At 24.6% G+C, this 16768-nt stretch overlaps 1 protein-coding gene across 6 annotated transcripts in view; it reads right to left on the bottom strand.

Annotated features, from left to right (window-relative positions):
• The window catches only part of LOC114121361 (cGMP-specific 3',5'-cyclic phosphodiesterase), an 83026-nt gene that overhangs the window by 42384 nt on the left and 23874 nt on the right, over window positions 1–16768 (bottom strand). For all 6 annotated transcript variants that reach the window (XM_050199269.1, XM_027983657.2, XM_027983655.2 and 3 more), the window contains one exon: window positions 234–502. In XM_050199269.1, the coding sequence (XP_050055226.1) occupies window positions 234–436 (203 nt within the window). In that variant the 5' untranslated portion in view covers window positions 437–502. The remainder of the gene's footprint in view (window positions 1–233; window positions 503–16768) is intronic.

Genomic DNA, 16768 nt, shown 5'->3' with positions numbered 1-16768 from the left:
ATTGTTATTATTTTTTGGTATACAAATAATGTTTTTAATTAAGTGGATATTATGTCAATAGTCAAATCTATTTTTAATTATAAAATCACTAAATTAACATCAAACGTATTCAAAATACTTGACTACAGTAGTTTATATAGTAAAATACTCAACAATATAGCTTAATGTCATATGAGTCTTCCGAACACGATAACAAAATAATATTTAACGCACGACTGCAGTTACTACGTTACCTGTTCGGCGACCTCGAACGTTTGATTGGCGACGACGCGAGCCAAGTGTTGAACATCTCAGACGTCATGGAACCGCGTTTCGCCCGACTTATCGTCAACGACCCGGTGCGGTGCTGGAGCCGTGCCCGGATCACGCGGTCCACCAGGTCTTGCGGCGCTTTTTCGCACAGCCATCGCTCTACCTCGTCAGCGTCCAGGTCCATCGTGGTCCGGTTTATCACTGAGCCACAGTTGCTGTACGACTGCAGCCCGTCCACCTCATCCGAACCCTGAAAATAAATAAAAAACCGCCCCGCAGTTGATCGTTAATCATCAGTACGAAACGCTATATTTTTAATCGCGTCGAAAATAATAATATATCATCGTTTTAGGCCGATTACGACGACAACGACGACGGTGACAATAGTATCAATATTATGTTATACGTATTATTACGATATCCGTTGTACTGGATTTTTTATTTTTTATTTTTTTTTTTTATTATTTACTTTTTTTGCGCATAATATTATATTATAATGTTGTATAGCTATGCAAAAATCCGCGTTCGTGTATAATGCTGTGATTTTTCGACACCGTCTATATATTATATTATATGTACCTATAGCGACACGTGCGGGCAATTTATCTTCGTCTCCAACGCAGAGCACAACAATCTGCGTTCGTGTGCTGCTATACGTTACTCCCTATACATAGTTTTCGAACAAGTCGAAATCACCATTGAAAATACAATATTAATGGACCCGAAAACTCCTTCTTTTAAATTTTTTTGTTTTTATCAGTTACAACGTATAATTCCCATCATATCAAAAGTGTTGGTAAACTTGAATGTAGGTATGGTAAGAATAAATATTATCTTTATAATACATTGATATATTATATTTTTTTTATTTACACTGGGAATGTACACTTAAATGTTGAGCTATGAAACGTTATCGGACGTGTTGATATTACAACTAAAAGATAGTTTAATCAATTGTGATTCATTAAAGCTATTTTATATAATTTATATTTAATCTTAAGAAAATTACTCCTGCACGTTTTATAGTATAAGAAGATATCGTAATGCATATCATAATGTTTGACATCACAATTATCGTAAGAGCGTTTAACCATGTTTGGCAGACAGCCCATCTATTTTTATAAAAACTCATTATATCGCTTAGCTACCTCCTCGTCCTTAAATCCTGCTTTGAAGTTTTTCTCAATATACGTTACGGCTCATCCATTTTTTCTCTAAAACCAATTAGTACAGATATAATCGTCAATCTTCTTTTGATTAAACTCTTCATATCTAACCAATACACAGTCCACTCTACTCTTCATACTTATTGGTGGTTTTCCCAATAATCATTAGATCGGCTGTGTATTTTTTTTTATTTTTTTTTCGGAGGGGGTATCCTTCGTGTCTGGAAAACTCCTGACTTCAAAAAATATTCTAATACATTAGTACTTTACTAGTGTATATCAATATATGCATATCCTAACTATAAAAGTGAAATTAATTCGATCCAACAACACGTTTTGAAATATATTTTTAAGCTAAGTTTACAGTTTACCAGGAATAAAGCGAGATTATTTGAATTTTACCGAGTCATTAATAAATATTTTTGATCTCCCAAAAAATTACCCATAATACACGACTAGCCATAAGTCAGCCACTGCTTTTTCACATAATATTTTACAGAACATTCCAACTTCCTTGAAAAATCATACAAATAATAGGGCTCGAAAATGTATGAATCTAAATCCAATACACTTTATCTCCATTCTTAATTAGAAAAAATATCTACCACATATTTTTAATGAACCATTTTTACCAACTTACTGTGTAAATTGAGTAATGTATCCACTTATTAAGAATTACTATGGAGTAATTTTAAAAATTATTCATATCTTTATCTATAAAATATTACCAACTTAAATTTACATTGGTACTCACTATATTTTAGTTGATTAATATAATCATAATTGTATATTACAACGTTTCTTAGATGCTGCTTCTATTAAGATACTTTATGAAACTATGGAATTATTAGTATGGTACACAAAATATAACAAGGGTGGATAATTTTTCTTATATACAAAATATATGTATTAATATTTAAATATAAAATTAAATTGAAAGTTGTTCGAAAATCACAAAGACACTTTAACATGTTCAATGCATTGTTTTCTTTCAATGATAACCAAAAAAAAAAACGGATTCTAAATACCAGAACTTGTCAACCTAAGGTTTTGAAAACTAAAGCACTGTGTTTTATTGACAACTTGGTAGGTATATCATCAACGTGCACCGTTCAGAAAGTAGCTCTTGTCAGTTATTACGTCAACCTGTTCAGCACCTTCATTGAAGCCAGTGTTCATTATTTTTCCTTTTACAAATCTATTCTACAGCAGAGAAATTGACTTTGATGTTTCATTCATTTATTCTCATTGCTATTTTTAATTAAATTTAAAGTGAAGGTTGATAATTAAATTAAATTGAATGCACACATTTATATTGAATTGTAATTTAAATTTTCAAGTATAGTCTACTGTTTTCACTTTTCATTGGGGGTACCTAAGCAGCACCGACATACTTAAAATAAATACTACTCTTAAATTCATAAGCCCCTATTAATAATCCTTTTGTAAAGTTTACTTTCCATTAATAAATAATAATTATAAATGCTACTTTTTACCTGATCTAAATTAACTCAAATATTAATATATTATGATTTCTTGTACTCAGTAAAACCATTAAATTATTAACAAATAAATATAAAATTACTAAATTACTAATAAAAAAAACTGGTAAGTTACTTTGCTATTAAATAGGTGTCGAGTGTTTGTCGTCATTTAATAGACGTGGGTAATGGATAATAAGTTAAATTTAAATTCAATAATAAATTTTTGTTAACGATGTAAAACGATTTTGATCTAAAACGCTCTATCAGTCTATACTTGTATTTCTGAAGATAAACTTTTAATTTATTTATAAACTATTAGTAATTTGTTTTTTTATTAGTAGTTTTAATACCACAGTACAGTAGTATGAACTAATTTGTGTCAAAAACCAATAAAATTTATAATATACTAATAATCATGATATTATTTCATATAATATTAGGCAGTAGCTGGTACTTATAAAAAATATCAAAAACGTATAGTAGTCTAAAAAGTTTTATGGCTTAAATAGTTACCAAAATAATTTTAAAGCTGTAAGTAAATTAAAATATATATAATGACAAAAAGTGTCGAATCCCCACAAATAATATATTTTTAATTACAACTAATAACTAAAATCATTATTTTTCGTTTAAACTTTAAATATCCAATGCCATGAAACATCGAATTACAAACGTTTATATAAAAGATAAATAGATTCATAATATACTTTTTTTTTTTTATTAATTTCCAGTTAAAAAACTTACAAAGAACCTTGTATTACATTTTTAATTTTTTTTTTATTCACAAATTTTATTGTATGATACACGAGTAAAAAAATGTTTAAAAAGAGCTGAATAATATTAAAAATTGTTTGTCTAGAAAATGTAAGTATAAATAATCAATGAATACTTCAATTTCAATATGTATCCACTTTTTTGAGTTATAATAAAAAAAACTTAATTGATTTTGTAAAAAGCCGTGTTTGCATAAATACTATATATTAGGTACATAATGTCATAATTTTTGTCCTCCCACCAATTAATTTGAAAATTTAAAAAAAAAATACGCATAAATATAAAACAATATAACCACTGTTCCGCTTATTAATCGAATATAATTAGTTATTCAAATCATTCAAAGCAAAAATGAGGCGTTTTTTCGCTATTTTAATAAACAATCACCAAATATAAATAAGATATCTCCTTTAATTCCTTAAATATTCTTAGTTGATTCCAATATACTATTGTGAATCTTCAAAATTTAATCTAAAACTGTTCTTCCAACATCAATGACCAATATTATTATTAAACACGATAATTCTTATTAAAAAAAGTAATTGAGATAATGATTGGTACTACAATAAAAATATATTATCGTACAAATAGCCATAATTTTAGTTTTGTTTTTAAAAGTTAGTCTTGCTAAAAAATAATAATAATAAGTATTGATGTCAATTCAATAGATTTAAATTTATATGCACCAATATAAAGATAGTAATCATAAATAAATCACTATAAATTAATTTAGACTATTATATCGATATCGGAAATATTACGCACAGCTATATTAAATTGTCTTGGAATAAATATATAAAAATATTTGATGCCAAATTAATAGCAAACTACACTGTTTATGTTTTAGAACAAACTGTATTCATCTAAACAACATTCTAACTAAAATATAATACCTACATTATCTTAATCCTCTAAAAATTTAACCTTTTTTTCTATAAAAAATCTGGGAAAAAAATTATTAACACGTTATTTCTACTTTTGATAGTTATGACTAAGTAGTATCTTATTTTCGAATTAAATTATGGATTTTATAGTTAAATATTATGCATTTACATTTTTTCAAAAAAATCGAAAAATGGTTTTGTACTTTTCAAAATATTAATAATATTAATAGTTCATTTAACTGTCATCATCAATTAAGAAGTGTTTTTGTTTTTTTTTTTTGGTTTTGATGAATTTAAAATTTTTCTATGTGATTAGTGTTAATATACATTTAGTACAGTCGTAGATCAAAACTGTTATACAAATTTCATTAAATAAATATTAAAACTAAATATGTTAATTCATAAAAAAATACATTTTTTTTATGCATAATCTATGTTTTGTTATATTATACAAAACTACAGAAAAAAATGTTCTATTGCTAACATGACACCAGTCAAACTCCATTAGTCTACTATATATTATATATGTACACATATGTATATAACATAAAACTCAATTTAAATTCAAAATAAAACCATCTTTCAAAACAACGATAACAAAAATGTATATTTTCTTTCCCGCCCTAAAAAAATAAAACATATATAATATTATACACGCACAGTAAAAACATTGTATTTCACATCTTTGTACATCAAAATCTAAAACTGTGCAAGTTATTTAAATAGACCTCATACCCAGCACATTTACTCCATATTATATTCACATTCACATTAATATATTAAGTGAATATCAATGTTATTGATATAATATTGATGTAAAACTACTCTTTACACATATATATGTGTAAAATATCCGTTATATACAGTTCTAGATATGACAGGTTTTAACCATAATATTATATAAATACATTCAACAGAATAATTTCAAAATAGTGTAAATTGTAAATTATATTATTATGATATTCAACATCAAAGTTAATCAAATAATAATTCATTATTTCCGTAATATTTATAAAAAATTAAAAATTAATCAAAAATTATAAAGATGTATAATTGCGCATGACAGAGACAAGAGACCCAATTGGAATATCTTACTAATGTAATATTTCACTTTGATTTATACAAATATAATCAACTAAAGCAATTAACAAAATCGCAACTTTAGAGCAGTTACTAAAACTGATTATTTAAACTAAACATAACATCAACCAGTAAATACTTTTTTCGATTTAAAATAATGTTATATTATATTAAAAATTGTTGATCATACTATAATAAAAGTTTCTGTCCGTCGGTATAATAAATAAATAAATTTCGTCGTACAGCTGATTTAAACATTATTTAATTATATTTTATATCTTGAGGCATAAACAATAAATTGTCTTATATTTACTATACTCTTTGAAATCTATAAACCTCCATTACGTAAGTTCGTGAAGCACCGGAAGAACGAAAGGTGATGATATACCAAAATGACGACCCGCTCAGAATTTGACAAGTAAGGTGTTTATTATGATATGCTGCTGTTTCGGTTAGCAACGTTACCGATAGATTAACGGAACTAATTGTGTGCATTGAAAAATTGTCGGTTTTAATTACATAGACAATTATTTTAAAAAGCTACTGATACTCAAAAGCGTGATGAAAGTCAATTTTTTTTTACTTTAGGGTTACCTACCAAATTGTACCTAATAGCGAAGTCTATATTATAAAACTGTGTTTAATTATTATGTATACAGCTCATTTAAAATAAAGGATTTAATTTTTGATAGCAAAAATAAAGATTACAATAAACTCAATAATATTTTTGATTCATTATTAATTCGTTTAAATTCAAACATTAATAAATAAATAAAAAAACTAATTGCTACCTATATAGGTATATTTTATGATGAAATAGTCAATATATATTTAAACTTCTAGGTGTTGTATAATATATGGTTAATTCTATGTATGTGTATAAAAAAAACAAATTACACAGTAAATAATTTTTAAGGTGTATTTTTTAAAATATATATAATTAAATAATTTTAAACATCCATTTTTCAAAAAAAAAAAGACAAATTGAAGATTACCTACTTTGAATTATTTAAATTTATTAATTAACAAAGTTCAATACATAAATTTCTTTAATTCATTATTCACTTGGTAGAATATTATTGAAAGTTTCTTATTCAAGTTTGATTACATTTAGTCGGTGCTAATCTAATTATTTTGTAGTTTAAATTATTGCATCTATAGGTAACTGAAAACTTTTAGAATCTTAACATATATAATTAGAATGTAGTGTGAAATTAATAATCCAGCCTAGTTGGAGAAAATCGTATTAATTATGAATTATGGATCATACTATTTAAAAGAGTTGAAATCAACAAATAATTAAAAGATATTTTATTAAACATAAACGTCAAATAAATTATGTTTTATTGTAAAAATACTTGACTTCAAAAAAATCATTGTAATAGAAATGGAATAAAAGTAAAATAAAGAATTATTTCGTGTATTTTGAGTTAAAATATTAAATTATTTAAAATTTGTGTAAATAAAATAAATATCAAATTCTAAAACAAATACAATAAAACTGGTCGTTAACTATAAGCCATAATGTTTCTGATAGTAAGTTAGGCGATAGAAAAGTAATTTTATATGAACACAGCCATCTACAATTATCCGTAGTTGCTCAAAACTTAACAATAAAAACATAATAAGTAAGCTTTACTATTTGTTCGGTAATAGATATGTATTAATTCTCAAAAGTTTTGGATAAAATATATAAATACCGAAACTTAAAGATGATAGATTCAGATAAACCGAAACATTTTTAATTACATACAAATTAATTATATACATTAATCATAGTAAAAGTATATTTACAAATCAATGAAATCTATGAAACTATAATATTATGTTATACAAATGAGTATATTATATCATATATATTTTTAATAGCTTAATTACTTAGTAAACATGTTAGTAAAATAATGTTGTATAATTAAATCAATTATGACCATCGTGATAAAACCTAATAAAAGCCTGCTGTTTTTAAATAGCGATCATGAGAAACGAGATAGTTTCAATGGTTTTGTGATTAATATTTCGGGTAACGTTGTTTAAACATCTAGAATATCCTACGTAAATTCTATTGCTATTAGGTTCATCCCATATTATAAACCCGTGGCCGATCATTCAAAATCGAATCACGATTAGATTATAAGACAATATTATTATAGTATATATTTTTTATGATAATATGTATATTGTATACAACGAGTAACGTCGTTGTTTATAATATGTGGCAAGGACGGTCAAGTGCCGTGACCTGAATGCGTTGCGCAAATATTATTATTACGCACGATAATAAACTTTATGAATCATTGTATGTTACAAATCATTAAAAACTCGGGTCCGTGTATCAACTGAAAGTATAGGCGTTATTGAATTTTCAAAAATTTTTTGACTGATATGTCATATTATTTACTCGTATTACCCATCGAAGTAATCGAAGTAAACACGCTAGAGACTAGAACGATAAAACATGTGTACAATTATTTAAGTAGGTATATCAAAGTAATTCAATAGAGATTTCAACAATTTTAGAGTGATAATATTATATTATAAGTGAATTATTTCACGTCACTCGTCACTACATTAAGTAATTTATTGTTAAGTACCTAGATGTGTATGTTGTGTCTTTTAACAAATCGTTTCCTTTCTTCGTCCACTAAAAGCATTTCTACTCAAAGCAACAAGTAGAACAAAGTGCTCGTATAACAATAAAAAGTCTTTTTTCTTTGATATTGCCACATTTCTAGTTGAATTATGTAAAACGAAGAGCACATTAGATCGCGAAAACAGATAATGGGCCCATTTAGTGAAGTGTATTTTCATCGTTCTTTGTTTTTTAATGTCTATTGTGAAAATTTAGGAAATAGTTTTTGTTAAAAGCTATAAATTATGACTTGCAAGACGGCGAGAAAAACACATACAAGGAATGCGTGTTTGAGAAGTATATATTGGTAGGCAGGGTGGGAAATCGATGATTCTCCATTTAACTTGAGTGCTTTTCGAGAAACTAACTCTCAAAGACTTCCTCTTGTGGTCTATACGTCTATACTTAAAATCCAAGTCAACGTGGCTAAAATATTAACACACCTAAATAGATCCCTTGGTCCCTTATATATAATTTCAATCAAATAAGAATAATAACCATATTAAATATTGACGTTAACCTCAGTTAAATACAGTCCCTTGTAAATTTAATATTTGTTGATTTCGACAAAAATCCGTAAGTGTTTTATTTTCAATAATGTTAATCTATTCGCCTAAAAAGATTTATTTAATTTAGTTTTATGTCATGTGTTTAATGAATAATGATACAATAACTCGAACTGGTATCAAGGATCAGAAGATTTACGTAAGATAATAATTAATTACACTATACTCGTATAATAAACCTTTATGTTTTCAAATCTAATAATTACTATCTAAAATAGCAATGCTAATAATGTAAAATAATTCATAACTGTAATTAACATTCAACATGTTCAAATAAATTTTACAAACATGTATATTGTATTAATATTCACACTGCAGTTCGTTAATAATAAATATTGGCATCAATAACTTCTATACTTTCACTTAACTTTAACACTGTTTATAATCTAACAATATAATATTTTATTAAATAAAGTATCATACAATTTTGATAGTACCTATGTATCTATATTAATATGAAAAGCATTACAAATTTACAACATTTATTTTTTATTTATAAATAAATATGATAGTAATAGGTGGACATTTATGATATAGATTTTTTAAAACGTTTTTAATATTAATATTTTCGTTAATAAAAAAAATTCTGGTTTATTTTGACGGATCTTTAACCTTAGTTAAAATAAAACAACCATAAACATTAAACTAAACCTTTCACGGCCAAAACGATAGTTTATTTCTACGAGGTTATAACTTATAACATCTTCGAAGTTACTATATTGCTAAACTAGTAAATTATATCTATATAAGACATATTGAAACTAAGTCAAATGTATCAACATCAACAGTCAGTCATTTTATATTTATGGTAAATAAAATAATAAAATTTAATAAGTCTTACCATAAAAATAATTAAAAATAAAAACAAAAATGATTTAAGCAAACTATACGTTGTTTACTATAAATAATTGCATGGTGAATAATTATAGTAATGGATTTTATGTATAGGTTATTTAATTGTTTAAATAAAAAATATAATGCAATTCAAATTAATTATTATTTTTTAAAGGAAGTGTGTACTTAATTAATTGTAATCACTATAAAATATAGTGATTTATTTTAAAAGAAACCTACTATTATTCAATAAACATAGCACAACAAATTAAACTTACATGTGTATATTATATACGAGTGTATAATCATGTATGATATCATAATGATTATATATATATATATATATATGTATATAACAACTTATATACATATACTTCTTGTTTAATTTAAAAGAAAAACAAACATTGATTATTTATTATATTGTTAAGTATACTGCAGTGTAAATAGTTCAATTATATAAAGACCCTACATATAAAATATTATAATAATTGCATTATTAAATACTTTTAATAGTCTGTATGCTAAAAAACTCAATAAATAAGTTCAAATATTAAGCTCTTTATGTTCGCTAAATATGTCCTATATAATACATTCAAATACATGAAAAAAAAAAATTTAAATAAACACCTAATCTATTAACAGTTTTTGATAGTTTATACATTCATCATAGTTTAAGTATTATAATATTATAATGATAATCATTAGTTATTATAGATATGTATTAAATGTAATTAATTGTATTACGTAGCTTACGTTTTGTGTGCAGATACATTAGACCATTACATATTACTTAACAATTCAATTTCTACTGTAAAAACCGTTATTTTCTATACTGAAATAGTATAGATTCCAATATCCCGAGTTTACAGTGTATAAATAATATTATTAAAAGAGAAATCGGTATACCTACTTGGGTTATATACCTGTTTACTATCCATGATCCGTGTAAACCACTGAATCAGCACATCTCCACAGTATTATATTGCCGAAAACAGTATTATATTGTATCTTAGGCTTACACATTTTGGTAAACTGGCACGATCCCATTGATTGGCAAAGCAAACTTACTTTAGAGATGTACGTGTGTATATGACAAGTACGAATTAGGTCAAATTTCGATTTTCATCAAATAGCTATGTAGCATCACTATAACGTTCGGAGTGCTGGTATACAGTAAATACAAAAGTACATTAAAAGGGCAGACAAACATTAGTATTTGTTAGGATTTGGCCATGAAAATTACCAATCGATCATTTCCACTGTACAGTTACAATTAATTTTCAATTTACCTATTTTACTATATGATGTTTTAATATTCGCTTCAAAATTAAATAAATATTGTAATACCTACTGTTGTTTTAATAGTCCCGCGTGTTTAGTAATATGCAAATTTCATTTTAGTTATGTTGTATACTTCTATTACGAACATATTAAATACATTTTAACACAATTAGGTATAATTATAATTAAAATTATATTATTGTAAATATAATTATTATACGATATCTATAGGCAAATAAATCCATCAGACGTGTTGAGGTCTAAGCAATGTAAATAATTATCGGTTGGTAAAGTACAATTAATACTGAATAAATTGAAAGCGTAATTACCTAAAATATATTTCCAATATATATAATGTATTACTTTAATTTCAAACAAAATAAAATGTAAATTATGAATACGTTTAACAAAAATCGTTTAACAATAGAAGTACCTAGGTACCAATTCAATAGTCAATACTTATACCACACCCATTCAATCAATCTCCTCTCCATATTATTTTCAATGGAAATAACTATTTAAAATATTAAATAATATGTACAAATAATAGATATCTATATTTTCGTCAATTTCAATCCGTACCAAAACTTTAATAGCTGAATACTGTTAAGTACACATTTATCATTATTTTAATAATAAAGTAACCATTACTTAAAAGTTAAAACTTTAGGATACTTGATTAAATAATTTATGTTTTTAAATTCAGTAAAAGTATAAAACATATAACAATATTACCAATACCATATAACGATTTTGTTAATTTGATATCGATTTCAAATAATTACACGGCAATAATACTAAAATAATTTATATAATTATAAAATAAACGTTTTGTATTAAGGCATAGGAAAATAAAGCAATTTATAAAAAATATTTTTGGTAAGAAGAATATGAAAAAAAAATTCTTAAATATTTAGCAATGGAATATTCAAATATTCTCAATAGAAATTAGGTGATAGTGGCTATCAAATAATACCTAAAAATAAATATTATTGTAATTTAAATATTTATATTACCTACATTAATTTTAGAAAAATATAAAATATATCTAAACTTAAATGACTCCAAAAATTATTTAAGTTTAATTTAATAATTTTTGAATAATTGTACATCAATATTACAGGTAATATGCATACCCATAGGTCATAATACTATGATCTAACACAGAATAAATTGTGATAATATCATATAAGTACCAAAAATAAAATAAATAGACATCCTAAAATAATCAATACCTACGAATTTTCTAAATAATGTTTTTTTTTTTTTTTTAAAAACAAAATTCTATACTTAAAATATAGAACATTTATGGAAAAGTAAATAAATTATTACTGTATACGGAACACAATGATTGAAGTATATAAATGTAAAAATAATTATTGAATAAACCATCACATAGATGTTATATTCTCATAAAACTATTAAAGTGCATTACGGGGATAATTGTATATCAGATTTTATCGTTCTTCATTGTATACATTATGTTTTAGTGATTTGACGTGAGGTGTATAATTTATTGTTACGTGTGGTGAGTTAAGTTTAAATTTATATTAATTTATTAAATTATTATTTTAAGTTGGATTGGTATCTTTTTTTTTATCTAAAAATTAAAAGTTTTAACTGTTCAATGTTAGTACACTAAATGTATAAAGAAAATTTTAATATTATTTTACAAAAAATTAAACAGTTTTATTTTATTCCATTATCCAATAAAAAAAAATAATAATTATAATAATAATATTTTTATACTTCTAATCGACCTAAACAACTTTTCCATTGCTTGAGAAGAGAAATTAATGAACAAATGGCATTTAAAGAAAATCCGGAAAATGTATTTTTAAGAGCTTAAAACAAGAATTATAAAATCCAATTAATTTATACCTTCATTAAAATATAAATTAATACCATTATATTATTACTTTTTAATATAATAATATTATGCTAAATGAAATAACTAAATCACTTGCAAAACTAACTGATTATCGATACTTATTACTTACTAATCAATAAACATTATTCAATTAGATTTACAATTAAAACTCCGTTTATACACAGACAAAGCAGCTACCTATAATTGTGCAATCATTATTTAAAATGAATTATCATTTAGTAAAACCTACAAAGAGCAAAGTTAAAATAATATTTAGTGAAACATATTATAATCACAGATCCACCTTGTGGTTTGTGATTTTATTTCACTTAAAGTCTTAAACTTATGATATAAAATATATATAATTGATTTTTACAAATAATAATATAATAGTTTAGTTTAAAAATTTAAATTTAATATAACGATAGCATGCATTGTTTCCAGAAGAATAATCAAAAGTATTTTGACTTAAGGATGAAACAAATACTCTAGAAAATAAACTTTTTTGTTGATAATACCTAATGTTATTAATATGTTTTTGATTCTCAGCCTGAACCCGCCAATACCACATTTTTTTTTTCATTTTTTATCAAACCGAATCATTAAAAAATATCTAAATACTTTTAAATCCAAAATATAATTCAACATTAACTATATTTTACGAATACTATATGATAATTTATTATTACTATGATTACTATACAGTGCACACTGCACAGTATAATATAATATATTTTTATTAGGTTGTTGAAGAAAAAAAAATAAAAATGTATATTAAACTATATATTGCACACGGATATTAATTGACATTGACGTTGTGGTATGAATTATTTTAATGTTAGGTTTTATAATTTATATACAAAACTTGGGACATATTAAAAGCTTTTCGTATTTTCCATCTACTCCCATTGTAGGAAAAATATTATTTCAAACACTGCAAACAAAATAAACAGTAATTTATTTACGTCCACCACGATTGGTTTTATTTCAACTACAGTAGTAAATTTTCAAAAAATAAATAAATAAGAGAAAGAAAAAATAAAATTGAAAATATATATGTATAATATATATACTGTTCACATTTAATCGTATAATACGTTAGTATTTCCGTAAGTATAATATATTACAAAAAAAAAGCGCTAGAGAGCTTACACACAAATAACTGTCTCAATCGACCTCGTAGTTCAAACCCGTTTATTATTAATCCACCATGGTTGGTAATTAGGATTTCGTCCGAAGACCTATGCGGTATACGGTTACAAGGGTATAATAATGTAAAAGGTATATGCGCACACGCACTTTGTAACGAGAGGTCCATGATGGGCGAGGGTATGTAGCCCTGTACGTTGGTGTTAAATTAAATCCTGAAGAAAGGGACGCACATTAGTGGAAGGTTTCCCTTATTCTGTCACATTACCAGTGTACAGTCATCAAATTCAAAACAATCCTCTTCACAGACCACACAGTCCTGAAATGTCCCTCTTATTTAGGTAAAATATCTGCGTAGGGCATTAACCGTCACAACATATTGTATCATTACCTCAACTATATCCCATGCGATAATTGCGGTGGCGTTTGTAGTGGTTATAATAATTTTGGATGATGTGATCTGAGCTGAATAAATTTCTATTTTCCAAATCCTATCAAAACGCGTCCCGGAGACAAGTGCGGGCAAGTGGTAATTGTGCGAGAAGGCTATTTCCCGGATATCCCTTCAAGGTCAGAACCTACTTCATTAATTTTCCAACAACATATTTTAAAAGACCAATAAATTTCATAGATACCTAGAAAATTGACGAAAAACAGTGTGGACTGTGCCCAAAAGAAACACATACTTTTCGGCTGTTCGTTTATTTCTTTAAAAAGCTAATTTTAGTTAATGTAAATTCATATGTGATGATTATTTTGATTAAAAATGTATAGACGTTCATAATTTATTTCTGAACGAAAATATTTTTAAATAAAATAAAAACTACCCACATAATATTATTATCATCATCATATCAAAAAGTAATTTTAATATTAAATTATAATTAATTTTAAACTGGTTAATTTGATTAATTATCCTAATCCATAAAATATGACGTTTAAAATTTTACATTTTATGTCAACATATACCTCATCGAAAATATTTAATTTTTTATAACTTAATAAATATGAACAATTTTTAACATTATCCTTCTTATTATAAATTAAATAAGTTTAGAAAAATATTTGGTAACATATTTTAAAACTTCTTCATAATTTGTTAAAGTTAGACTGTAACATATTCAAGTGTGAATCAAATATATATATTTTAAATTAGAAGATATTATTGAGTACCTATATAATTTATATAAGTTTAAAAATGCATATAATCAAAAATATTTGAATAATACGTATAATGTACACCAAATTATTTCTATAATAATAGTTTTATATATATATATCTATTTTTTTTTTTTTAATTATAATAATTATTATACTACGATGATCTTAGGTTTAAGCAATAACGCTAAAATTGAATGTTATAGATTGGAAACTAAATATAAATAGTAACTACTTAAAAAGTTCAGACAAATAATGTATACTAACCAAACAGTTTTTTTTTTAATTACAAAAAGTTGAAATTTTACTTTTTAAAAGCATTACTGTTTCTTGTCTTAGCTTTTTTTACATAAATACTAGAAAGTATAATAACAACTTAATAAATAATGTTACTCTAAATATTACAAAAAAAAATGATATCTTTTAATATCTTTTTATAATAAAACATTCACAAGTACATGAATACCTTGTTTTCATAAGTGATTTTTATGAAAATTTTATATTATAATAATTATATTTATAATAATAATCATTAGTTTTATACACAGTACAATATGAAATTCTCTTGGTAAATACTTATATAAATTAATTTCATGAGCAATTAGGATTATTTCTTTTTTTATTAATCACCCTATTTTAACAGTATTATATAAGAAACCAAGTGCCTCTCAGTATCTTTTTTAAATATGAGTACAATGATTTATTATAGTTTCTAAGTCTATAATAATAATAAACAACCATAAAAGTGAACAAAGCGGGACAAATTCCCAACACCCAATTTCAGTTCGTTATTTTTTTTTATTTTATTAGTTATTACTCGTATAGAAAAAAAATGGGAGTCATTATTATAACTTATATAATATTGTATTATAAGTAGACGTATTGACTTTACAGCATATTATATAATTAGTATACACTAAAGTTTGTCCTCTTAAAATATGAATAGTATGTATATTTGCATTACATGATATTTGTAAGAAATGTATTTTTCTTTTGCCTTTAACTATAAAAGCCAAACAGTTTAAATTTACTGATTAGCTCTATAATATAAAGAATTAAAAAAATGAATTAAAACTTGAAATTTTATTTATTTTAATTTTTATAGTATCTACAATTATCATAAAATACCTTCATGTGAGAAAACTGTAGCAAACTAAAATATTCCTTTTTTTTATTCTAATATTTTAAAACATTAAATATTTTGATACCTTGTAAACTAAATGCGTACATTTTATTTTCTCATAATATTATTAAACAAACAATGAGTTTTCTTATTGACCGTTTATTGTTATTTAATGTATATAAAATATAAACTAATATGTGCTGAATAATCATACTTAAGACGCTTAGATATCTCTGGCAACATGATATGATGATGACGACAAACTGGGAATTGTATATATTAACAATAAACCAATGAAAACCAAGTGATATTTTATACTCCATACATAGGTATACATAGTATCTTCTAAGGTTTCCCTCCTACAGTTTAATATAAAAAATAATACATTTTCAAATAATTATTTGTGAAATATTGTGATATCTATTCAATAAATTGGTTTTTAGTGTCATATTATGTCAACTTAGGTAATATAAACTGATAAAACATAGATACTAATAGATACTGATCAATTTTGAAAT

The sequence above is a fragment of the Aphis gossypii genome, chromosome 2 (assembly GCF_020184175.1).
Source record: "Aphis gossypii isolate Hap1 chromosome 2, ASM2018417v2, whole genome shotgun sequence".
Classification (NCBI taxonomy): Eukaryota; Metazoa; Arthropoda; class Insecta; order Hemiptera; family Aphididae; genus Aphis; species Aphis gossypii.
Note: the sequence above shows the minus strand (reverse complement) of the source record. Positions and strands in the feature narration are given on the sequence as shown.